Here is a 26915-nt window from a genome sequence, read left to right as displayed (position 1 = left end):
CTGGCACTACATCCTACCATTATGTACCATTGTACACAAGCTTACTAAATACTTCACCAGCGCTAATGTTCATGCCCACACACTTGCATATACATCTTTATCAGCAGCACTGATCTGACTTGACTGGGTACACAAGCTGCATTATGCCAGCAACACATGGCTGCTATACACTATTCATATAATTCATCACTTACTAAATTCTCAATGAAACCTTTTTAATAATATATCTGTTTCTAATATTTCACAGTGTACTTCACCTCTGTACACTGATACATGTGTACAGTTATGGAGCCTTCATGATTATCCCAGACACAAATTGGAAAGCATATCACAGCTTCTGTAGCACATGCAAACATTAATTTTATAGGGATCAGCACCAGCAGTTAATGTGTGGCAATAAAGTTTCTGCAGTTTGACAGTGAAAGAAAAATGTTATTTTTAGGTATTAAAGTTAAGTGTATGCTTTAATTCCCACATGGTATTTCCTGAGCCACAAAGTTGCATGTTTTGCTGGGTTTGAGACACTTTTGCTTACTGTCTGCTGAGTTATTTCTGCTCAGAGTGCTTGTTGCTACTGGATTCTTTTCTTCTCTCAGTCTATTTTCTACCTAGGTTGAGTGAACTGAGGTCAATGTCATGTTAGCATATTTTACTGTGTCTTATTGGACTATAGGAATGGCATTTTGTCACAGAGATTTGTATATCAGGTGTCTTTTTCTATGTGCATCATATTGGAGGAGATTAGGCGGAATACATTGATATAACTTTGAAATTGTCCATGTAAGTCACCAAGGTTCCTTTGGTAACACCTCGGAAGCCTGCAATCTCCACCAACTATAAGGTGGAGGGTAGTAGGTGTAGGGGAACACCATCATCTCCAAGTTCCCCTCCTAGTCACCTGCCATTCTATCTTCGAAATATATTACTGTTCTTTCATCATTGCTAGGCAGGCAGTGGCATTGTAATGTCACTAGACTAGTGATCCAGAGCCCAGGCTAATGCTCTGGGGACATGGGTTCGAATCCCACCACGGCAGATGGTGAAGTTTGAATTCAGTTAATAAATCTGGAATTAAAAAGATAGTCTAATGATGACCATGAAACCATTGTCAATTGTTGTAAAAACCCGTCTGGTTCACTAATGTCCTCTAGAGAAGGAAATTTGCCGTCCTTACCTGGTCTGGCCTACATGTGACTCCAGACCCAGAGCAATGTGTTTGACTCTTAAAATGCCCTCTAAAGAGCAATTAGGAATGGGCAATAAATGCTGGCCTAGCCAGCGATGCCCACATCCCACAAAAAAAGCAAATGAATAAAATAAAATCCTGAAACTGTTTACCTAACAGCACTGTGGGAGCACCTTCGCCACACAGACGGCAGCGGTGCAATAAGATTGCTCACCATCACCTTTTAAATGACACCTAGGGATGGAAAATAATTGCCAGTAACACCATATTCTGAAGAATAATTTTTTTTTAAAAGAAGTTACATTTCGCTCCTGAAATGGATAAGTTGCTGTTACACATGATATTTGTTGATTATTGTAATGTGCTAACTCAGTCACTCTTCTTGATAACTCTGCTGTTTTTGGGAAAGATGAATTTGGACAGCTCAAGTGAAATTTGCTGTATCTGGAGAGCTGTTGATGTGAAGCTGAGTGGTGTATATATAATCTAACAAAACAGATTGTAATTATTGGTAAATGACACACTGGACCTAAAATGTGATGCTGTTAATGTCAAAGAAAGAAAGAACTTTCATTTATAGTGTCTTTCACATCCTCAGGATGTCGCAAATTGCTTCACAGCCAGTGAAGTACTTTTTAAAATGTAGTCACTGTTCTTAGGAGACAAACATGAAGATCAGTTTGCACACAGCAAGATACTGCACGCATTCATGAAATAGATGATCAGTTAACCTATTTTGGCAATATTTGTTGAGAGAGGAATTATGGCTAAGACACCTGAAGGATTCCTCTGCTAGCGCCTCAGATAGTGCCGTAGCATCTTTGATGTCATTTGAGCAGGCAGATGGGACCTTGGTTTAATGTCTCATGTGAAATACGGCATCTCTAACAGTGCAGCACTCCTGGAGTATTGCACTGATTATGAATTCAAGTTCCAGAGTGGGGCTTGAACCCACAACATTCTGACTCGAGGCAAGAGTTCCATGTTAATAGCGGGAAATAGAGTCTGACTAAACTGACAAAAATCCTCAGCCCAATTTCACTCTGCCAGTGCAGAACAATAATCTTCCGTTCCGATGAAGGGTCACTGACCCGAAACGTTAACTCTGCTTCTCTTTCCACAGATGCTGCCAGACCTCCTGAGTGGTTCCAGCATTTCTTGTTTTTATTTCAGAACAATAATATGCTCGTGCTTTGTATTTAAGGCTGCATGGTTTTACTCCTACCTGTCTGAACATGGCCAGGACATCTCCAGGAAGGGCCTCTGTGCCCCTTTCTCCACCGCCCCCACCAAACTATCCCCTTCAGAGACCCTTTCTTTATTTAGATGTTGTCCCTTGACAGCATCTGCATATACAAACATAGAAAATAGGAACAGGAGTAGGCCATTCGGCCCTTCGAGCCTGCTCTGCCATTCGTTATGATCATGGCTGCTCATCCAACTCAGTAACCTGTTCTCACTTTCCTCCCATATCCTTTGATCCCTTTCGCCCCAAGAGCTATATATAGCTCCTTCTTGAAAACATACAATGTTTTGGCCTCAACTGCTTTCTGTGGTAGTGAATTCCACAGGCTCACCACTTTCTGGGTAAAGAAATTTCTCCTCATTTCAGTCCTGAAAGGTTTACCCCCATATCCTTAGACTATGACCCCTGGTTCCAGACTCTCCCACCATCGGGAACATCCTTCCTGCATCTACCCTGTCAAGTCCTGTTAGAATTTTATAGGTTTCTATGAGATCCCCCCTCACTCTTCTGAACTCCAGCGAATATAATCCTAACTGATTCAATCTGATATAGTGGATCAGCTTCAACAAATGCACAGGTGACACCACCTCCACCTTTCCATTCATTGTCAGCCCCTTGACTGCATCTATCTGTCAGACTGTTTATTGGACATGAACTTCTTGACAACCCTTAACTTGCATAAAACTTAAAACACAGAAACTCGTCCATGCTGGTGTTTATGTTCCACCCAAGCCTCTACCCACCTGTCTTCATGTAACCCCATCAGCATAATCTTCTATTCCTTTCTCCTCATGTTTATTTAGCTTCCCTTTCAATGGGTCTGTGCTATTCACTTCGACTACTCCTTGTAGTGAGTACCATATTCTAACCACTCTCTAGGTAACGAAGTTTCTCCTGAATTCCCTGTTGGATTTTATTTTCACCAGCTCAACATGGGAAGATCAAAACCATTGGCTTTGTTCCTCAGCAAAAAATCTGTTTGGTTGCCACTGATTCCATCTCGCTCCTCAAGCTGTTTGGTATGATTCATAGCCCAAATGTCCTCTTTGATCCGGAGCTGTGTTTCAGACCCCATATCCTCCCCATTACAAAGACCGCTTATTACCACCTCTGCAAGATCATTTTCCTTTGTCCTTATCTCAGCCTCTTTGCTCATTAAACCTTTATTTCTCATCTTCATTTCCATACTCAACTAATTTGTCTGTTTCCTTGCTGACCTCCAACTCTCTCAACTCTAATTATCCAACATACTACTGCATTTATCCTGCCCAATACTGTCAAACCTGAGGGCCTCATTAAAAATCCTCATCTTTTAATAACCATGGTTTCACTTCGGCCTACCTCCACACTCTCCATGAGCCCCCAAACCCCGAAAACTGTTGCTTTGACTCAAGCCACTGGCCATCTACCTTCCTGCCTTCACACTAGCAGCAATGCCTTTGGTAGCATGGATCCAACTCTCTAGAAATCATTCCCTGAATCCCTCTCCATGTCTTTCCTTCAAAACCAATTTCTTCAACCAAACTTTTTTTCTACAGCTGGCCTTTGAGAGCAAAAATTAGCCAGGTTTTCAACTCCTCATGATAACCCAATCACCATATGTGAACTTTAGATGAGATGAGGATTGGATTGGCTGTGATGCCCTTCACGAACAACTTGCCTGTTGACGGTCACTTTTATGGCAGTTGTGTGAGTTTATCAGAGGGCCTATGGACCCGTATCTCAGCAAGTGTCTTCATGTGCAGAATATTTAATGAATTAGTATAAATGGAACGCTTTCAACAAGATGGTCCTATGTAGGGTGAACACTGAGCCTGAATTGTGTTGGTGAGTCACTGTGTAAATTACATTTTAGCCAAGTCAGTTGTCTTATTATGAAACCTCCTGGCAGCATAGTGCCACTGAAACAAACTGTCAACTGCTTGCAATTTAAGAACATACAGTTAACAGTTGCTGACATGATTTCCGTGTGACTCGGGGTGACACATTTTTGATTAATGATGCAGGCCTTAGGACAGAAACACGGTAGGGTCACCAATCACTGAAATGCCCTGCAGTAGAAGAAAAACCACAAAACTGCTTGTTCTGTAAGCAGAGTGGCATTTGTTGCAAGGTTGGGTTACTAATGAACATAGAACAGTACAGCACAGTACAGGCCCTTCGGCCCACGATGTTGTGCCGAACCTTTAACCTACTCTAAGATCAAACTAACTACCTACCCTTCATTCTACTATCATCCATGTACCTATCCATGAGTCGCTTAAATGTCCATAATGTATCTGCTTCTACTACCACCACTGGCAGCGCATTCCACGCACCCACCACTCTCTGTGTAAACAACCTACCTCTGACATCTCCCCGAAACCTTCCTCCAATCACCTTAAAATTATGCCCCCTGGTGATAGCCCTTTCCACCCTGGGAAAAAGTCTCTGGCTATCCACTCTATCTATGCCTCTCATCATCTTGTACCCCTCTATCAAGTCACCTCTCATCCTTCTTCGCTCCATGAGAAAAGCCCTAGCTCCCTCAACCTTTCTTCGTAAGACATGCCCTCCAGTCCAGGCAGCATCCTGGTAAATCTCCTCTGCACCCTCTCTAAAGCTTCCACATCCTTCCTATAATGAGGCGACCAGAACTGAACACAATATTCCAAGTGTGGTGGAACCAGGGCCTTATAGAGCTGCAGCATAACCTCGCGGCTCTTAAACTCAATCCCCCTGTTAATGAAAGCCAACACACCTTCTTAACAACCCTATCAACTTGGATAGTGCAGGCTTTAGGACAGGAATATGTACAGTCACCTGCAGCCACTGGATTGACCTGCATGCATGAAGGAGAGGGAGGAAATTGATACAGATTCGAATATTATTTCCCCAACTCACCAAAAAAAAAGTGAACCATGATTAAAGCAGAAAAGGCATTGGATTCAATATGATCAATTTCAATTTTGGGTCTGTCTTAGATTTATTTTAGGTTCGTTGGTGTCAGTTGCTCCCGTATGCAGTCTGAGCATCTTGTTTTTATGGGAGGTGAAGGATACTGCACATATCTGTTTATAGACAGTGTGACCTGAGAGTGTAATAGCAACCTCAGTAGATATCTCTGCATTTGTAATGCATATTCCTTCAATCTCTCCAAAAACAACCCGAGTTAAGGCTAAATGAGGAGAGGCTTGCTTCGAAATGTTAAACTGTTTTATTCTGCAGCAAGGTGAATACGTAGAACAGTAGTTATGATCAAATTTACTTTGTTAAATTGATACAACATGTTTGAAATAACATAAAAATAATTCATACGCTACACTACCCCACTATAGGGAGTCATATTGCTTGATGTATAGACCAACTCATCTACATTCTCCTTTTTTGGGTCTGCCTTTCTGCCTTAGCAGTTTCTCTGTTTCAAAAGCTAGACTGCCTTTTTAAGATCTCTGACATCCTGGTTTATTCCTGACCGTATACAGCCAGAAAGTGATTGAAAACCTTCAACACAATGGGTGAAAAGTTTTTATGTCCATCGCTAAGACAAGCCACCAAATGACTTATTATTTACAGTTGATGAGGAAACAACATGAATGCTAGCTGATTACCGCAATTGTAAGGTAGTTAAGATGCTAATGTATGGTGCCTTTAAAACAGACTCTTTCAAGTAATTTTTTATCTAAATCTTTTCTGTGGAAAATATGGTCAAAAAATCCTGAAACGTGACAGACACTAACACACAAATGTCTAGGTTGGATGAGTATCGCATGCAAATTGTTAACATTATATATCCTGTATATAATCTTTTCACATTTTCTTTCTGTGGTCATTATTGGAGCTGCTTTGAAATGCCGATTTTGGTTATTACTGCTAGGTGATGGTGAATGCCGACTAGGGATGTAGGTGCTGGGTTGTGGGGGTCGCGGGCAGCGGTGGGACGGATGTTACTGGTAGAATGGAAACAGAAAGTGCTGGGAACACTTAGCAGGTCTGGCAGCATCTGTTTAAAGAGAAACAGAGTTAGTGTTTCAGGTTGATGAACTTCCATCAAACTGGCTCATCTGACGTTCCTCGTGCATTTACAGCATAAAATCAGTAGGGCTTTGGGGAGACTTGCATTCCATATCTTGTCGGGCACAAATGGCAAAATCTTTTATGAAGACACTCTTAAAGAATTGAGCAAACACGTGAGTGTGGGAGGGGGAATTTGACAATTGACTGTTGTTTGGGTTTTAGTAGATCTAGCTTTAGTACAATTCCAAGAATCTAATATTTATTTTTGTAACAGGTCCAGTCTTCCGTGGCAGTGGGGACTCCTGACTACATTTCCCCTGAAATCCTGCAAGCCATGGAAGACGGCAAAGGAAAGTACGGGCCGGAATGCGACTGGTGGTCACTTGGTGTTTGCATGTATGAAATGCTTTTCGGGGAGACTCCTTTTTACGCTGAATCTTTAGTAGAAACCTATGGGAAAATTATGAACCACAAAGTGAGTGCTTTTCTAATCTCTCTGCACTCTAGCCTGTTTTGATGATTTCTGCTGTTGGATGTCTGTATGGCTATAGTCACATTTAGTTCCAACCAGTTTCATTAGTAACCTAAGATGTATGAGGAAGGAAACATTCTGCTAAATGGTGTATATCTGTCCCTTTAAAGGATAGGTTACTTCATAAGGGTGGGAACATTATGTCATGTAAAATGGTGTGCTGTGTTTGCTTCTTTAAGGTTCTTCATTCTTGAAGTGAATGGTAAGGTCCATAGTAGGAGAGGCTAGTGGAAAGAAACCTGGATTTGTTTGATTGGAAGATCAATTCACAAGTTAGAGACCATATGGAAACTGGTATATTTTGGGAGAGAAGCTAAAACACACTGTAGCTTTGCAACTCTTAAATTCAGGAATTAGAAATTGCAAATAATTCTGATTGTAAGAATCATTGTATAAAAGTTTTAAACTTTCATACCATTGCACCTCGCATAAAACTGTTGAAATGTTTGTGGTTTGTTTTAACTTACATCCCCATGGTCTGCTGAAGCTGCTGGGAAAGAAGAGGTGAACACATCAATAATGTAGTCAAATCAGCCAATTGGAAATAATTTTTAAAAATTGGTTGGATTAGATGAAATTGGGAGTGGTGGTGGTGGTGGTTGGTTACAGTAAATTGGTCTAAAAGAACAAAAACTTGGATTTATATTGCACCTTTAACATAATAAAATGTTCCAAGGCACTTCACAGGGGCAGTACAAAACAAAATATGAGTATATATAGGGCAGATGACCAAAAGCTTGGTCATAGAGATAGGTTTTAAGGAATGTCTTAAAAGGGGAGGAGAGATTGAGGTAAGGGATTCCAGAGCTTAGGACTTGGGCAGCTGAAGGTGCAGCCACCAATGGTGGAGCAATTAAAATTGCAGATGCTCAAGAGGCTGGAATTATAGGTGCAAAGACATCTGGAGGAGATTATAGAGATAGGGAGGGGCAAGACCATGGAGGAATCTTAAAAACAAGGATGAGCATTTTAAAATTGTGGCATTGCTTAACTGGAGGTCAATGTAGGTTAGCAAGCACAGGGGTGATATGTGAACTGGACTTAGTGCAATTAAGACACAAACAGCAGAGCTTTGGATGATCTCAAGTTTACAGAGAACATGGGAGGCCGGCCAGGAGAACATTAGAATAGTCAAGTCTAGAGGTAACAAAGGCCTGGATGAGGGTTTCAGCAGCAGAAGAGCTGAAGAGTGGAGTTGGGTGATGTTACAGATGTGGAAATAGGCAGTCTTAGTGATGGTGTGAATATGTCGTTGGAAGCTCATCTCAGGGAATAATCTAGGATTGACAATCATTTTGAAAAGGAATAAAGATGCGTCAGACACACATTTACAGGAAGTGTGCTCAGGGCAGACTTTTTAATGTGTCATCCAAATGCATCACCTGTGCTACTGCTAAGTCAGAGCATCCAGTCTCTTAGCCGCCCCTGTCACTTTTATGTTACTGTTTCTTCTCTTTCTCCCTATGCCTTCTCCTGCTTGTTTTCTCTTCTTTTTCTCTTTTCTGGCTTCCTTTCTCCCTTCTTGCTTCACTATGCACGTTTTGCTTTTCTATCTTTTCTGCTTCTTTCTCTGTGTAAGAACATAAGAAATAGGAGCAGGAGTAGACCATATGGCCCCTTAAGCCTGCTCCGCCATTCAATATGATCATGGCTGATCTTCTGCTTCAACTCCACTTTCCTGCCCAATCCCCGTATCACTTGATTTCCTGACAGACCAAAAATCTGTCTATCTCAGCATTAAAGTATTTCTGCTATATTCTGCTTCTCTCTCTGCCCTCCTCTTTTTCTTTCTATTATCCTTTTGGGTGGAAAGTGACAAATGACATGGTGGGGAAGGCAGCTGCTGAGGATTGCAGCTTCCAGTGGTGGTTTGCAGGCAAAGGTCAGTCTACAGCCCTTGACAGAGGCCTTCACATCCCCATTCCTCCCCAGCGCTGTGTCTCTTACTTATCCCACCACCCCTTTGCTCCCACCATTTCCCTCACATATTCCTTTTCCCACTACCCACTACACCCTTCCCTTCCCACGACCCCTCACTCCCAGTGCCTGCATTATCCATTTCCCTTGTTCCCTGTTTCCTCCTTTTCCTCTGCCCCTTCCATTCCCTCTTCCTCAACCCCTCAATCTCCATCTCCTCAGTTTTTCATACAATAGTTCTAATATGTTTCAAAATTCTCTCTTGCTGGCTGTGATGCATTGGAAAACCATCCCTGTGGCCTGTTGCTTCTTGTGGTTCTCATACTTAAAGGTCTTGAAAACCAGGTGAAGGATGAGTAGAGATGTGGAGGGTGCAGTTTGGAACTGGACCTTGACCACATCTTTAGGGTTACCCTAAAATAAAATTGAGGAACAAGTCAGCAAGTGTCTTATTTGTATCAGGAACAATGTCAGTGTTTTAGGTCAGGCTATTTCTGATGCTTTAACAACTGATTCCTGGAAGCCTCTTGTTTCAAACAGTGTGATTAACTTGTGCGTTTAACTCTCCCACAATCAGGAACGATTTCAGTTCCCGGTACAAATCACTGATGTCTCTGAAAATGCCAAAGACCTCATCCGGAGGCTTATATGCAGCAGGGAGCACCGGCTGGGTCAAAATGGGATCGAAGACTTTAAGAAACACCCATTTTTTGCCGGTATTGACTGGGACAACATCAGAAACTGTGAAGCACCTTACATCCCGGAAGTCAGTAGTCCCACAGACACATCGAACTTTGATGTAGATGACGACTGTTTAAAAAATTCTGTAAGTTAGTTTGCACACGTGTCTGAATTTGGAGAAGGGAAACTTAGATTGAAAGAGGGGGAAATTCTAGCTCTTTCGAAGGTGACCCATATCTGAGACAATCAGTCTCCTTGTGAATTTGTCCTGATTTTTTATTAAAACAGTGGGATTTAAAAAAGTTTATTTGTCATTCTATAGGGATAAAAAGAAAAGCTGCAATTCTGAAACAAAAATAGGACAAGCTAGAAGTACACAGCAGGGCCATCACATTGGAACGGAAAAAGACAAGTTTCCTTTTTTCAGATGCTGATAGACCTATTGTCCAACATTTTCTTTAATGTATTATCCTACTTTGTCTCTGTCTTGTCAGATTCTTAAGAACAGGTTCTAATGTTTTTCTATAATATTCACCTCCCCAACAATATCCAAGTTAACCCCAGTGTATATACTGCAGCTGATATCAGCTGACGAATCTTGGTGCGTTTGAGTGTCGATATGGGCGTTCATGAAACTGGGATTAGAAAATAAAATGGAAGGCTGACTAAATTTCTGTTCAATGTATTATGCATTGGAAATACTTAACCATGTGCTTAACGTCTTGTTTAAGTGCCAAAGAGTTTATTGATAAAGTGAGTAAAAGACTTAATAGCACAATGTATTTTCTAGCACTGAATCTCTTCTAGGTAATATTATTCAGTCTGTCTCCTGTTTAAACTTTCTGGAGACTATAGTGACAGATCAGCTATGCATCAGCATCCGAATTGGATTGAAATTTAAGAATAAGTTATGACCCCTAATGTCAGAGCAGAATTTTTCTGGCACTTGGTTTTGAAATACATTGTTTCCCTTGCTCTCGTCTGTCTTAATTACACTCTACGCACCTCAAATTCTCTCTCAGTGCAATTAAAGCAGTGCTGTTTTGAATGGGGTCAAGGCAGACGTGGGAAGGAGGGGGTTTTACAAAACCCAATTCTATGGGAGTGAGTGACATTGGGAAAACCAGAGTTCCTACATCCTACGTAACAAATGTTACAGCATTGCAGCATCCCAAAAATAAGTAATTCATGATATGATTTAATTATTTCTGCGAGGTGCTTTGTGATGAGACATTTACTAATTTTAAAAATATATCTTTAAGTGGAAAGGAAGGGGAAGTCTGTGCTCCACAGGGTGATGTAGACTGTCTCTCATCATCCTTCCTTTGCATAGCACACTTGTTGAAGTAGGATTGTTCCATCAGGAATTAATTTTGTTAAAGGAGAAGAGGCTGTTAAGCAATAGCTCACATTATCAGTGAGGAAAGGAATTGGAAACTGTCATCAGTTTAGTTTGTTTTTCAAAGTAAACCAAAGTATATAAGATATGGAAACAAGTCAGTAGAACTTGCCTTTTATTGTATTTCAGGAGACGATGCCTCCACCTACACACACTGCTTTCTCTGGGCACCACCTTCCCTTCATAGGGTTCACGTACACCACTAATTGGTAAGTGCAGAGAGTGTTTTGCTATGCTGTACGATGCATGTTGCAAAATTTCAGTTGCACCTCAACATCTACTATAAAGGAGTGATGTTGGCGGGGCATATTTAAATTGTGCAGGCAAATAAATGCCAACAGTTTCAAGGTTGAATGAAAAACCTTGAACAAAGTGATTATGCATCTCAGTATGTCTTAAGTTGATGATAAAGCTCTCTTGCTCTGTTTCTAATGCTACAGGCTCATTGATGCATCTCTATTATAGCATCATTTTGTTATACCCTCCTTGTTGGGTAGTTATTTCCATTATTTCTGGGATCTGTATTTGGATGAAAATCCAGCCTGAACTAATTGAACGATGTCTTCTCCTCCTGGCCCCTACAGAGTGAATTTAGGGCCTTCTCAATCTGATTGTGTCCCTCAACACACACTCTAGAATCGTAGAATGGTTACATCACAGAAGGAGGCCATTCAGCCCATTTATTCTACAAATAGCTCTCTGCCAGAGCAATTTGGCTAGTCCTGCTCCCCTGTCCTTTTCCCGTAACCATGCAAATTTTTTTTATCTTAAGCTATTTATCTAATTCCCTTTTGAAAGCCACAATCACCCTCTCAGGACAAGCATTCCAGATCCGAACCAGCGGCTGCATTAAAAAACGTTTTTTCATGTCGGCATTGGTTCTTTTGCCAATCAGCAACAACTTATATTTATACAGCATCTTTATTGTAATAAAACATCCCAAGGTGCTTCACAGGAGCAGTATAAAACAAAATATGACACGGAGTAATATAAGCAGATTTTAGGTTTGATGAACAAAGGTTTGGTCAAAGAGTCAGGTTTTAAGGAGTGTCTTAAAGGAAGAAAGCGAGACGGAGTGGTGTAAGGAGGGAATTCCAGAGCTCATGCCCTCGGCAGCTGAAGACGTGGCCACCAATGGTGAAGCATTAAAATTGGAGATGCTCAAGAGGCCAGAATTAGATGAGTGCAGATACTCCAGAGGGTTGTGGGGCTGGAGCAGATGACAGAAATAGAGAGGGCGAGGCCATGGAGGAATTTGAAAACAAGGATGAGCATTTTAAAATCAAGACGTTGCTTGACCGGGACCTAATGTAAACCAGCGAGCACAGGGGTGATAGGTGAACAGGACTTGGTGTGAGTTCAGACATGGGGAGCAAAGTTTTGGATGAGCTCAAGTTTATGGAGGGTAGAATGTGGGAGACCACCCAGGTGTGTGCTGGAATCGTCAAGTCTAAAGGTAAGAAAAGGCATGAATGAGAATTTCAGCAGCAGATGAGCTGAGACAGGGGCAAAGCTGGGCAATGTTATGGAGGTGGAAATAAGTCAGTCTTCAGTGATGGCACGAATATGTGGTCGGAAGTTCATCTCAGGATCAAAGATGAGATCAAGGTTGTGAACAGACTGGTTTAGTTGCAAACTGTTGCCAGGGAGAGGGATGGAATCGGTAACTAGGGAATGGAGTTCAGAGCAGGGACCAAAAACAATGGCTTCAGTTTTCCCAATAATTAATATTTCTGCTCCTCCAATACTGGATGACGGATAAGCAGTCTGACAATTTAGTGGAGGAGTTGAGAGAGGGGATGGTGAGGTAGAGTTGTCATGAGCATCCATGTGAAAACTGTGCTTTCTGATGACGTCGCCAAGGGGCTATGTAAAGATGAGAAAACGGAGAGGGCCGTGGATAGATCCTTGGGGGATACAAACATACATACGGACATACAAATTAGGGATAGGCCACTCAGCCCCTCGAGCCTGCTCCACCATTCAATAAGATTATGGTTGATCTGATTGTGACCTCGACTCCACGTTCCTGCCTACCCTTGATAACCTTTCATCTCCTTGCTTATCAAGAATCTATCTACCTCTGCCTTAAAAAATATTTAAAGACTCTGCTTCCATTGCCTTTTGAGGAAGAGAGTTCCAAAGACTCACGACCCTCAGAGAGAAAACAGTTCTCCTCATCTCTGTCTTAAATGGGCGTCCCCTTATTTTTTAAACAGTGACCCCAAGTTCTATATTCTCCCACAAGAGGAAACATCCTTTCCACATCCACCCTGTCAAGACTCCTCAGGATCTTATATGTTTCAAACAAAGAATAGTACAGGAACAGGCCATTCGGCCCTCCAAGCCTGCGCCGATCTTGATGCCTGCCTAAACTAAAGCCTTCTGCACTTCTGGGGACCGTATCCCTCTATTCCTATCCTATTCATGTATTTGTCAAGATGCCTCTTAAACGTCATTATCGTACCTGCTTCCACCACCTCCCCCGGCAACAAGTTCCAGGCATTCACCACCCTCTGTGTAAAGAACTTGCCTCGCACATCCCTTCTAAACTTTGCCCCTCTCACCTTAAACCTATGTCCCCTAGTAACTGACTCTTCCACCCTGGGAAAAAGCTTCTGACTATCCACTCTGTCCATGCCGCTCATAACTTTGTAAACCTCTATCCTGTCACCCCTCCACCTCCGTCGTTCCAGTGAAAACAATCCGAGTTTATCCAACCTCTCCTCATAGCTAATGCCCTCCAGACCAGGCAACATCCTGGTAAACCTCTTCTGTACCCTCTCCAAAGCCTCCACGTCCTTCTGGTAGTGTAGTGTCGTTGTGTCGTTGCCTCTTACTCTGCTAAACTCCAGCAGATACAAGCCTAGCCTGTCCAACCTTTCCTCAAAAGCCAACCGCCCATTCTAGCTATTAGACTGCTTCCAACACATTTACATCCTCCTTCAAATAAGGAGACCAATACTGTACTCAGTACTCCAGATGTGGTCTCACCAATGCCCTGAATAACTGAAGTATAACCTCCCTACTTTTGATTTCAATTCCCCTCACAATAAACAATAAGCTTTCCTAATTGCTTGCTGAACCTGCATACTAATCTTTTGTGATTCATGCACTAGGACACCCAGATCCATCTGCATCTCAGAGCTCTGCAATCTCTCACCATTTAGATAATATGTTTTTTTATTCTTCCTGCCAAAGTGGACAATTTTACACTTTCCTACATTATACTCCATAGGTCTTTGCCCACTCACTTAACCTGTCTATATCCCTTTGTAGCCTCCTTATGTCCTCTTCACAAACTTACTTTACTACCTATCTTTGTGTCATCAGTAAATTTAGCAACCATACCTTTGGTCCCTTCATCCAAGTCATTTATATAAATTGTAAAAAGTTGAGGCCCCAGCACTGATCCCTGCAGCACACCACTTGTTACATCTTGCCAGCCAGAAAATGACCATTTATGCCTGTTTCCTGTTAGCTAGCCAATCTTCTATCCATGCCAATATGTTACCCCCTACACCATGAGCTTTTATTTTCCACAATAACCTTTGATGTGGCACCTTATCAAATGCCTTCTGGAAATCTAAGTACAGAACATTCACTGGTTCCCCTTTATCCACAGCACATGTTACTTCTTCAAAGAACTCCAATAAATTGGTTCAACACAATTTCCCTTTCACAAAGCCATGTTGACTCTGCCTGATATTACCTTGAACATTTCTAGGTGCCCTGCGATAACATCTTTTATAATAGTTTCCAACACTTTCCTTCAGACAGATGTTAAGTTAACTGGCCTGTAGTTTCCAGCTTTCCGCCTCCCTTCCTTTTTGAATAAAGGAGTTACATTGACGTTACCAGAGGTAACAGTGCAGGAGCAGCAAGAGAAGCTATTGTAAATGGTACCTGCATATGATTAGATAGATAAGAATGGAACCAGTTGAGAGTAGTCCCAGCCAGCTGGACGACAGTGGAGAGGCTTTGGGGGAAGATTGTGTGGTCAACCATGTCAAAGGCTGCAGACAGGATGAGGAGGGAAAGTTTACCTTTGTCACAGTCATGTAGGAGTCATCTGTGATTTTGATAAGAGCTGTTTTGGCACTGCGCAGGGGCAGGAACCTGATTCTTTATTCTTTCTTTAGAGATACTGCACTGAAACAGGCCCTTTGGTCCACCGAGTCTGTGCCCACCAACAACCACCCATTTCTACTTAATCCTACATTAATCCCATATTCCCTACCACATCCCCACCTTCCCCCAATTCTCCTACCACCTACCTACACTAGGGGCAATTTACAATGGCCAATTTACCTATCAACCTGCAAGTCTTTGGCTGTGGGAGGAAACCGGAGCACCCGGCGGAAACCCATGCGGTCACGGAGATTGAAGAGATTCAATCATGGAGTTCTGGAAAAGATGGGCACCTTAAATCACCTTATATCAGTGTCCTCTCATTCTCGACTGCTGTGCCTTAGGGAGCAGTTTCTTTCTGTCTAGTCTGTCCAGATCCCTCATGATTTTGAACACCTCTTCTCAACCTCCTCTTCTTTAAGGAGAACAACCCCATTTTCTCTAATCTGGATTGCACTGGTTGTAATGCAAGACCCAACTTTGACTCTGAATTGCTACTCTGTTGTGATATTTAAAGTAACTTTGATCAGCTTACTGCCCTTCCCCACCACTGCTGTGATTGAAAGGCTTCAATCTCCTGCTGAGCTGCTGACTGGCCACTGATTATACTGATTTTTCCACTTCAGCCTATTCCTGGCCAGAAATTCACTCACCTGTGCTGCGTTCACTCCTAAGTAACCTACAGTCATCTCAGACTGGCTACCTGAGGGTGTAGTAGCTGGAGGATTTGGGGGATGGAGGTGGCAAGCAGCAACTCTTCGCACAGCTGGAGGACAAGATCACACCTACTTTTGTGCCAATCTTGGGCCCTGCTGGTCAGTGCCTGCAACATTCACAACAACATCAAGAGCTCAGGGTCTAAACCCAACAAAATCTGGAGTGGAGTCCCATTAGGCAGTTAGTGTTTCCCTCAAGTTAGCACCTTCCGGCAACTCCTTTAACCAACCAAATAGGCCCCAGATGTATAGGCTTTCGCCTTCCCTCTGGACACCAGCCTGCAAGGTTGAGAGTGGAGTGCAGATGCTAGGCAAGTGTGCACCTCCAGAAACCATGCCTAGGCTATGCAGCAAACAAAGAAGGGTAACTTCATGGCTTGGAAGCTGGAATGTGAGGACTGTGTGTCCTGGAATGAACAACGATCCACACTCCACAGCAAGTGTGCACAAGGCAGCCCTGATTGACCGTGAGCTACACAACCTTGGTGTCAACATTGCTGCTCTTACAAAACCAGATTAGCCGACAGAGGCTCTTTTGCACCTTCTACTGGCATGGAAAGAGTGCTGAAGATCACTGTGAACATGGTGTAGGCTTCGCAGTGAGCAACCAGCTGATACAGTCAATTGAGCCACCTGTAGCAACCTTGGAGCATCTCATCTCCCTGCGCTTATCATCTGATGGAGGCACAGTCAACATCATATGCGTCTACGCCCCAACTCTGAACGCCAGCATCTCAGATAAGGAGCATTTCTAGTACTCCCTAGGTGACATTCTGAGGAGCATCCCAAATTGCAAGAGGCTATTCATCCTGGGTGACTTCAACACAATGTTTGCGCAGTAACTGCTTCCTTTGCGCGGCTGTCTTGGCTACTTTCAGGTCATGCAGTGTCTTAGCTGTTGGGTTTATGTTGTGCATCATGTAGGCTTTGTCTTTTGCATCAATCACAGATGTCATCTCAGCTGAGTAGGTCTCAAATTACCTTTACATAAAATAAGAAATAGGAGCAGCAGTAGGTCATTCAGCCCTTCGAGCCTGCTCCGCCATTCAGTGAGATCATGGCTGATCTATGTGTTGGGGCCGACAGTGATTCATGGTCAGTGTCCTTCGGTCGTCATGGGGTGGGCAAGATCAACAATAATGGACAATGCCTTCTTGAGCTTTGTGCCCTGAATGAACACTGCATCATCAACACTTTCTTCCAGGGCAGATATCGCCACAGGGTATCATGGCATCACCCAAGGTCTGGTCATTGACACCAACTAGACCTAGTCATCACAAGGAGGCGCGATCTGCCCAGTGAGTTCTTCACACCCAGACCTACCATCGTGACACCGACCACTCTCTTTATCAGCAGCAGAATGAAGGGCACCCCTGAAAGTTCCACAGCTCCAAACACAATGGCCTACCTTGCTTCAACATCCCTTCCATAGCAATGATGCCAAATACCAGCACTTCGCACTGTCGCTAGAAAGCTAGCTACGCACCAAAGCCTTAATGGGAAGCATCGATGCCGGCATTGATGAAGCTTGGAAGTCACGAGGCTAAATCATCTATGAAGCAGCAGAAGCATAATTTGGTGGTAAAAACATTGAGGGATATGGGGATAGGGCAGGAAATGGTGTTAAAGTAGATCAGCCATGAATGGCGAAGCAGCTCGAAGGGCTGAATGGCCTACTCCTCCTATTTTTTGTGTTCTTATCTAAGAGACTGCATAACTTGAAAGTAGCCAAGACAGCCATGCAAAGGAGAGGGAGATACTGCACAAACACTGGATCAGCTTATGTCGAGAAATCCAAACTGCCTGTGACAAAGGAAATCTAAGAGCTATGTATGAAGGGATCAAGAGGGCGCATGGCCCTGCCATCACCAAAGTTGCTCCCCTGAAGTTGGCAGATGGTGAAGTACTCACCGACAGGAGTAAACAGATGTTCCGCTGGGCTGAACACGACTGTTAGCAGTACTCCTGAGAGTTGGACAATTTCCAGTCTGCGCTCAGTGCTCTCCTGCAACTTACTGTCATGGATGAGCTCGATGAAGGACCCTCAGCACTAGAGCTTGAGAAGGCCATAGACCACCTAGTGAACAGAAGGGCACCGGGCAAGGACGGGATCCCAGCCAAACTGCTCAAGCACGGAAATTCCCATCTATTGCCACACCTTTATGACCTTCTCTTTCTCTGCGAGAATGTAGGCTCTGTTCCACAGGAGATGCGTGATGCCAAAATCATCACACTATACAAAAACAAAGGTGACAGAGGCGACTGCCATAACTACAGGGGCATCTCACTCCTTAGCATCATGGGGAAGGCCTTTGCTCGGGTCATACTTAAAAGACTCCATTTACCTGCGGACCGAGTGTACGCTGAAGCGAGTGCGGTTTCCGTTCCGGCAGATCTGCTGTGGATACGACCTCTCCAGAGAAGTGTAGGGAACCTTACTTTTGTAGATCTCACTAAGGCATTTGACACAGTCGTCAGAGCAGGGTTGTACAAGATTTTGGGAAAAATTGGCTGTCCACCGAAGCTCCTCAGTCTCATCTGCTCCTTCCATGACAACATGCACTGCACTGTACAGATTGATGACTCCACTTCCGACTGTTTCGGAGTGAAGAATGGAGTGAAACAGGGTTGTGTCCCAATCCCCACTCTGTTTGGCATTTTCTTCTCCATGCTCCTGACCTTCACCTTCCCTGCAGATATGGAAGGAGTCTACTTGCACACTAGGTCAGATGGCAAGCTGTACAATCTATCAAGACTGAAAACAAAGAAAAAAACGCATCATGTCCTGATCAGAGAACTCCTCTACGCTGATGATGCTGTGCTAGTTGCTCACATGGAAACTCAGCTACAAAGACTCATGGACTGTCTGTCCCATGCCTGAAACTTGTTCTCCTTGACTATAAGCGTCATGGGATAAGGTGTTGCATCTCTGCCCCAGATCACACTAAATAACACCCCACTGGAAGTGATTAGCAAATTCTGCTACCTTGGGGCCATGGTGACAGTCTGTCACTTGATGCAGAGCTCAATACACACATAGGGAAAGCACTTACCACCTATGGCCAACTTGCAAAATGGGCATGGGATAACACCAAGCTGACCCTTCAGCCCAAGCTGATGGTTTATAAGGCCCATGTTCTCAACAGCTTGCTGTATGGCTGTGAAACATGAGTGACTTACAGCTGCCAGGAAAAGAAGCTCAATAATTTCCATCTTCGCTGTCTGCGGTGCATTATGGGTATATCCTGGCAGGACAAAATCACAAATGCAGCAGTCCTCTCAAAGACAGAGCTCCCTAGTGTGTCAGCACTAATCAAGGCAGCTTCAGTGGATTGGACACATCTGCATGATGGACATCAAGCATAGAGTACAACAGCAAGGAAGTTATTATGAACCTTTATAAAACACAGGTTCGAACTCAAGTAGAGGAACACTGTGGACTCGTGTGCACTACCACGATGACCAGTTGCTACAGCAGCTTGGCAACAGGCCCCAACATCAAAAACAACAACTCATTGTTGCACTTGGCAGCTATACACATGCAGCACACATGCAGCACTTGTGGCAGAAACTGCCTGTCAAGGATTGGCCTTCACAACCATCAACAAAGGTACACCAAAAGAAGACACTCCACCTAAATGGATTGTTTGCTGCATGTTCATCAACTTTTGTAGATGGAAGGATGCCAACCCAGTCTCATAACTGAAGTCCCTCATCCCTGGAACTATTGTCGTAAATCTTTTCTGCACCACCTCTAAAACTTTCACATCCTTCCTAGGGTACTTTGCCAGAATTGGACACATTATTCTACTTGAGTTCGAACCTGTGTTAAAATAATAACTTCCTTGCTGTTGTACTCTATGCCTCAATTTATAAAGCCTGGGATCCCAAATACCTATTAATCACTTTCTGAACCTGGCCTGCCACCTTCAACAATTTGTGCACGTATACCCCCAGATCTGTGGGTTCCGGCGCCCCTTTAGAATTGTACTCTTTAGTATCTATTGCCTTTCCCCATTCTTCCTACCAAAATGCATCACTTCACATTTCTCTGCCTTAAATTTCATCTGGCATGTATCCGCCCATTCCACCAGCCCGTCTATCTCCTCTTGAAGTGTGTCACTATCCTCCTCACAATACTTCCAAGTTTTGTGTCGTCTGCAAGTTTTGAACTTGTGCCCTGTATGTCCAAGACTAAGTCATTAATATATATTGTCATGGTCCTGTAGTTTTTGTTTCGGAATATGTGGTTTTCCTTTAAGGCTTGCAAGGGATTGCTTTAAGAGCCGGCAAGCCTTAGGAGTTATAGGAAGGTGCATTTTCGTTGCTTTAGAAACAGCCATTTAGAGACTGCGATTCAAAGGGTGCATTCTCGTTACCATGGAAACAGCCACTGGGTGTAAGCCTGATGTGATATGTTTGTTTCAATTCAGTTTGAACTGGCTTTTAGTGAGACAGTTTGTGCTAACAGAACACACAGACACAGAGGGCACAGCTGTGATGAACGCACCTGAAAAAGAACTCTGTACTATTTAAACTGAAGGAAGAGGATTTTAGTCTGCTGATTATTATCTCTCAAAATTCTAAAAACATCAAGCAAAGACAGAGATCTCTGGTAATTTAAATTGAAGAAAGGGAAGTTAAACTGTGACAATCTTTTATCCCTTAAAAAGCTCTAAAGTCAGATTGATTCCATTGAAAGTGTTTGCAAGTTGTTAATTGTTGAAATTTGCTGGAGAAGGAAAGCATCACCTACTGAAGTTAGACTACCGACTGTTCTATTGCGAAAGGACGTTTTTTCCCCGCATCGGAAAACTGTGAGGACTTCAAGCAATCTCGGACTGTAAATTTGCAAGGACTCTAATTTTTTCTATTTGAAATGTTGTTTATATCTTCATAGTGTTTAAGAATTTAGTTCTTTTAATAAAGAGTTAATTTGTTAATTTAAAGACATCTGGTTTGGTTAGCCTCATTCGGGGGTTAATAGATGGTACAATTTGGTGGGTCTTTAATTTGGAAAGTTTTTAAATGATATGTTAGCCGATCTGTGGAACGACGGGTTTGAATTAACAGTGCGTTGGTCCCACCACAGTCAGAATCGTATATTTTGATTGGGGGTTTTGACAGGAGCGGTCGGTCGTAACAATATCAAGAAAAAGCAGTGGTCCTAGTACTGACCCCTGGGGAGCATCATTATACTGTCCTCCAGTCTGAAGATATCAAGCGACATGGGAATAGTGTAGGAAAATGGTGTTGAGGTAGAAGATCAGCCATGATCTAGTCGAACGGCAGAGCAGGCTCGAGGGGCTGAATGGCCTCCTCCTGCTCCCATTTCCTGTGTTGCTATGAGAAACAACCATTTCCCACTACTCTGTATTTCTTGTCACTCAGCCCACTTCGTATCTATGCCACCACTGTCCCTTTTATTCCATGGGCCTTAACTTTGCTCATAAGCCTATTATGTGGCACTTAATCAAATGCCTTTTGGAAGTCCAAATACACCACATTACCCTTATCAACCCTCTCTGTTCACTCATCAAAAAAACTCCAGCTTGTTAGTTAAACACGATTTGCCTTTAACAAATCTGTGCTGGCTTTCCCTAATTAATCAAGTTAATTGTCCAAGTTAATTTTGGCCTGGATTATCATTTCTAAAAGCTTTTCCACCACTGAGGTTAAACTAACTGACCTGTAGTTGCTGGCTTTATCCTTACACCCTTTTTTCAACATGGGTATAACATTTGCAATTCTCCAGTCCTCTGGCACCACCTATGTATCCTCAAATAGACCTCTCATCACTGACTCCCTCAACCAGTTGAATAATATGCCTCTGTTCAGGCTTATGAATATCCTGCATAATTTTAAAAACACCTAGTGAATCTCCTCTTAGAATACTAGTATCTCTAGTCTGTCCTCAAAACTATAGTTTTCTAACCCTGACAACACCCGAGTGAGTATTTGTTGTGGCTTCAATGCCTTTTGTATAATGGAACCCAAAACTGCACACAGTACTGTAACTTTGGTCTAATCAATGATTTGTATGAATTCTTTATTACTTCTTTATCCTTGTACTTTGCCTACTAATGTAGCTGAAAATGATTTATGGTTATTTCTGTGTAAATGGATTTTAACCTAAGTGTGCTGTCAGACTCGGTAGCTCCACCAATTAATCCAATGCTTCTCATGTCATCAGCCCCTATAAATTGAACTACCAAAATGGACCATAAACAGAAGGTGCTACTGTTAATTGTAGCTTAGATTGTTAAGATAGTGAAAGTGGTGAAATTCCACCTTTAGGATAAGTACCTTAAGTACAGTAGATGAGCCTACAGTGCCCAATAGAAAGTTCATTCCACAGTGGGAGGGAGTGTAGGTCAAAGAATTGGGACTGCAATGTAATATTTTATCTGACCCACATTCCCTTTGATCATAGTTTCATTACTCGGAGTGGACTATGATGAAATTAGCCCCACTGAATTTTTTTAATTCTTTCATGGGTAGTGGGTGTTGCTGGCTAGGCCAGCATTTATTGCCCATCCCTAACTGTCCTTGAGAACTTCAGTTTCTATATAACACTGCCTTTAGCTAACTGGGTCAGTTCACTGTTTTCACCAGTTTGCTGTTTTTTTTAATCCACTGTAAAAGAATGATACAGTTATTCAATTCCAGTTCTTAACTTAGTGCTATAAACTTCAAGAGCAAATCTGTATGTACTATAAAAGAAAAAAAAACTTGCATTTGTATCGTGCCTTTCCTCAATGATGGGGGAGCCCAGCACATCAGTGCAAAAGGTAAGGTTGAAGCATTTGCAACAATCTTCAGCTGACGTGCCGAGTTGATGATCCATCTCGGCCTCATCCTGAAGTCCCCAGCGTCACAGATGCCAGACTTCAGCCAATTCGATTCACTCCGCGTGATATCAAGAAACGACTGAAGGCACTGGATACTGCAAAGGCTATGGGCCCTGACAATATTCCAGCAATAGTACTGAAGACCTGTGCTCCAGAACTTGCTGCGCGCCCTAGCCAAGCTGTTACAGTACAGCTACAACACTGGCATCTACCTGGCAATGTGGAAAATAGCCCAGGTATGTCCTGTACACAAAAAACAGGACACATCCAACCTGGCCAATTACCACCCCATCAGTCTACTCTCAATTATCAGTAAAGTGATGGAAGGTGCTATCAAGCGGCACTTGCTTAGCAATAACCTGCTCAGTGACGCTCAGTTTGGGTTCCGGCAGGGCCACTCAACTGCTGATCTCATTACAGCCTTGGTTCAAACATGGACAAAAGAGCTGAACTGCAGAGGTGAGGTGAGAGTGACTGCCCTTGACATCAAGGCAGCATTTGACCGAGTATGGCATCAAGGAGCCCTAGCAAAACTGAAGTCAATGGGAATCGGGAAAATTCTCCGCTGGTTGGAGTTATACCTAGTGCAAAGAAAGATGGTTGTGGTTGTTGGAGGTCATTCATCTGAGCTCCAGGACATCACTGCAGGAGTTCCTCAGGGTAGTGTCCTAGTCCCAACTATCTTCAGCTGCTTCATTAGTGACCTTCCTTCAATCATAAGGTTAGAAGTGGGCATGTCCGCTGATAATTGCACATTGTTCAGCACCATTTGCGACTCCTCAGATACTGAAGCAGTCCATGTAGAAGTGCAGCAAGACCTGGACAATATTCAGGCTTGGGCTGATAAGTGACAAGTAATATTCGTGCCACACAAGTGTCACCACCACCATCTCCAACAAGAGAGAATCTGACCATCTCCCCTTGACATTCAATGGCATTCTAAGGGTTACCATTGACCAGAAATTGAACTGGAGTAGCCATATAAATACCTTGGCTACAAGAGCAGGTCAGAGGCTAGGAATCTTGTGGCGAGTAACTCACCTCCTGATTTCCCAAAGCCTGTCCATCATCTACAAGGCACAAGTCAGGAGTGTGATAGAATACTCTCCACTTGCCTGGATGGGTGCAGCTCTAACAACACTCAAGAAGCTGAACACCATCCAGGACAAAGAAGCCCGCTTGATTGGCACCTTATCCACAAATATTCACTCCCTCCACTGCCGACGCACAGTGGCAGCAGTGTGTACCATCTACAAGATGCACTGCAGCACCTCACTAAGGCTCCTTAGACAGCACTTTCCAAACCTGTGCCCTCTACCAACTAGGACAAGGGCAGAAAATGCATGGGAACACCACCACCTGCAAGTTCCCCTCCAAGTCATACACTATCCTGACGTGAAACTATATCGCTGTTCCTTCACTGTCGCTGGGTCAAAATCCTGGAACTGCTTTCCTAACAGCACTGTGGTGTACCTACCTCACATGGACTACAGCGGTTCAAGAAGGCAGCTCACCACCACCACCTCGAGCAATTATGGATGGGTAATAAATGCTGGCCTAGCGAGTGACACCCACATCCCATGAGTGAATAAAAAAAAATGTCATTGGGCATCCCCAATGAAGTGTAAGCAGCCAGTAAAGTTCAAACTAGCTTTGTTAATTTGCCCACTGTAGAATCATAGAATCTTACTGCACAGACAGAGGCCATTTCACCTATCATGCTGTTTGAAAGTGTTATCCAATTTAATCCCACACGTCCGCTTTTTTCCCCATAACCCTGCAAATTGGTCCTCTTCAAAAATATGTTCAAATGCCTTTTAAAAGTCTCTGGAATCTGATTCCACCACCCTTTCAAGTAGTGCATTCTACATCTTAACATCCCTCTGTGTAAAAAAAAAATTTTCATTTCCTCCAGTTTTGTTTTGCGAATTACTTTATGACATCTGGTTACTGATTCACCTGTCAGAGATAACTGTTTATCCCTGCTTGCTCTATCAGATCCCCTCATAATTCTGAATACCTCTATTACACCTCCCCTTAACCTCTATGATCTAAGGAGAACAATCCCAGCTTCTCTGGTCTCCTGAAGTAACTACTCTGTCATTTTAGTAAATTTGCTGTGCATGCTTTCCAAGACCTCAACATCTTTCCCAAAATGTAATGCAAGAATTGAACACAATACTCCAGTGATTTATAAATGTTTAGCATAACAATGTTAATTAAATTTTAATCAAAAAGTACTTTCATGTGCCCTAGTCCTGCCGTGTCCATGAAGCAAGAGTTCAATCATTCAGCTACAAACTAATTGTGAAACTGCTGGGACTTGCTGCAACTGGCCCACCAGATCTGCTGGGACAACAAGCTTCTCAGCAGCTGGTCTTAGCAAATGCCTCTGGTTTTACACTTGTCTTTCTGCCAGCTGTGTGAGACCACTGCTCGAGGCATTCGCTATCTGAACACAGATCTCATGAAATGTAAAAGCACCTGAAATTACTGTTAATTATTGCATAATAAGTTTTGCTCATTTTCTCTATTCATGGTTATAACACACTGTTGAATATACAATAGGAGGCACCAGCCTTAGACTGTCATTACGCTTTAAATAATTGGCTTAAACCACAAGTTCCAAATACTTAATTTGTCACAGATCTGGGTATAAGCATTGGTTCCTTCTCAGGCACAGATTTAATATACAGTTACAGCCTGTCCATTTATCAGGACCTGTTTGTGAGGAGTTCGCTGTTTTATAGCAAATGCTTGCTGCATAGTAGTTCCAAATATATCCAATTTGATTTTGCTTTGTTTTACACCAATAATTCCTTACCTCTTGTGCAGAGGTATTTTCTAATACATTTGTTTCTTTCTCAGTATTCTGTCTGACAGAAGCAGTCTGAGAGATGCTGCTGGATCATCCTCGACGGATGTTGATATCAACATTCAGCGGACATTAGAGGACAGCTTAGCCACAGAGGCTTATGAGAGGAGGATACGACGTTTAGAACAAGAAAAACTTGAACTGAGTAGGAAACTTCAAGGTGAGGGTTCAGGTCCCAAGGACTTCCTGGTTTGAGGCGTTATGAAGCACTATTCCTGGTGGCTGGAAAATCGTAATGCTAAGCCACCTTGTTAGGAACGTAGGATCAGGAGTAGGCCATTTTGCCCTTCAACCCTGTTCTACAATTCAGTGAGATCATGGCTGATTTGTGACCTAACTCCAGCCTTTGCCCCATATCCCTTAATCCTTTGCTTAACAAAAGTTTATCAGTCTCATAATTGAAATGAATAATTTACCTAGCATCAATTGCCATTTGCGGAAGAGAGTTCCAAACTTCTTCCACCCTTTGTGTGTAAAAGTGTTTCTTTATGTCACTCCTGAAAGGCCTGGCTTTAAATTTTAGCCTATGACCCCTTGCCCTGGACTCTCCAGTGTTCTGAATGTGTTCTAATAGCTTTATATAACTGTAGCATAACTTCTATCCCCTTGTATTCCAGTCCTTTAGATATAAAGGCCAGTATTCCATTATTCTTTTTGATCATTTTCTGTACCAGTCCATAACATTTTAATGATCTCTTTACCTGGAGCCCTAAGTCTCTTTGGACCTCCACTGTTTCCAGCTTTTGATCCGTTCTGTCCTTTTTTTAGGTCAAAAGTGGATGACTTCAAATTTGACTACATTGAAATCCATTTGCCACAATTTTATCCATTCTCATAGTCTATTAATATCTTTTTGTAATTTTACGCTTCGATCTGCACTGCTTGCAGTACTGCCTATCTTTCTGTCACTGGCAAACTTGGATATGTGGTTTAAAAACAGAACGTGCTGGAAATACACAGCAGGTCTAGCAGCATCTGTGGAGAGAGAAACAAAGTTAACGTTTTCAGGTCTGTGACCTTTCATCAGAAGTGACTAGGGTTAGAAATGTAATCAGTTTTAAGCAAGTAAAAGGGGCGGGGGCTGGGGAAGAAGAGCAAAAGGGAAGGTTTGTGATAGGGCCGAGGGCAGGAGAGATTAAATGACCAAGACGTCATGGAATAAAACGCAAAGGGAGTAGTAAAAGCATTTGTTCAGAGAGAATCTTAATAGCAGAATAATGATCAGCTCCGTCTGAAAGCAAAAACATGAAGAACAAGTTTAAGACTAGCATGTGGTTAAAAAAAAAAATCAAAATGGAGGCATGGTCTGAAGTTGTTGAACTCAATTTTGAGTCCAGTGGGCTGTAGAGTGCCTAATTGGAAGATCTTCTGTCATTTTATCCATT

The 26915-nt window shown here is 42.8% G+C and overlaps 1 protein-coding gene across 7 annotated transcripts in view; it reads left to right on the top strand.

The window, feature by feature from the left end:
- LOC137365491 (serine/threonine-protein kinase MRCK alpha-like) overlaps positions 1 to 26915 on the top strand; it is a 789178-nt gene that overhangs the window by 516353 nt on the left and 245910 nt on the right. For all 7 annotated transcript variants that reach the window (XM_068027939.1, XM_068027937.1, XM_068027940.1 and 4 more), the window contains 4 exons: positions 6703 to 6903; positions 9455 to 9703; positions 11087 to 11166; positions 25524 to 25690. In XM_068027939.1, coding sequence (XP_067884040.1) covers positions 6703 to 6903; positions 9455 to 9703; positions 11087 to 11166; positions 25524 to 25690 — 697 coding nt within the window. The remainder of the gene's footprint in view (positions 1 to 6702; positions 6904 to 9454; positions 9704 to 11086; positions 11167 to 25523; positions 25691 to 26915) is intronic.

This window comes from Heterodontus francisci, chromosome 3 (assembly GCF_036365525.1).
Source record: "Heterodontus francisci isolate sHetFra1 chromosome 3, sHetFra1.hap1, whole genome shotgun sequence".
In the NCBI taxonomy this organism is placed as follows: Eukaryota; Metazoa; Chordata; class Chondrichthyes; order Heterodontiformes; family Heterodontidae; genus Heterodontus; species Heterodontus francisci.
The sequence above is the reverse complement of the archived record's forward strand: the minus strand, read 5'-3'. Positions and strand labels throughout refer to the sequence as shown.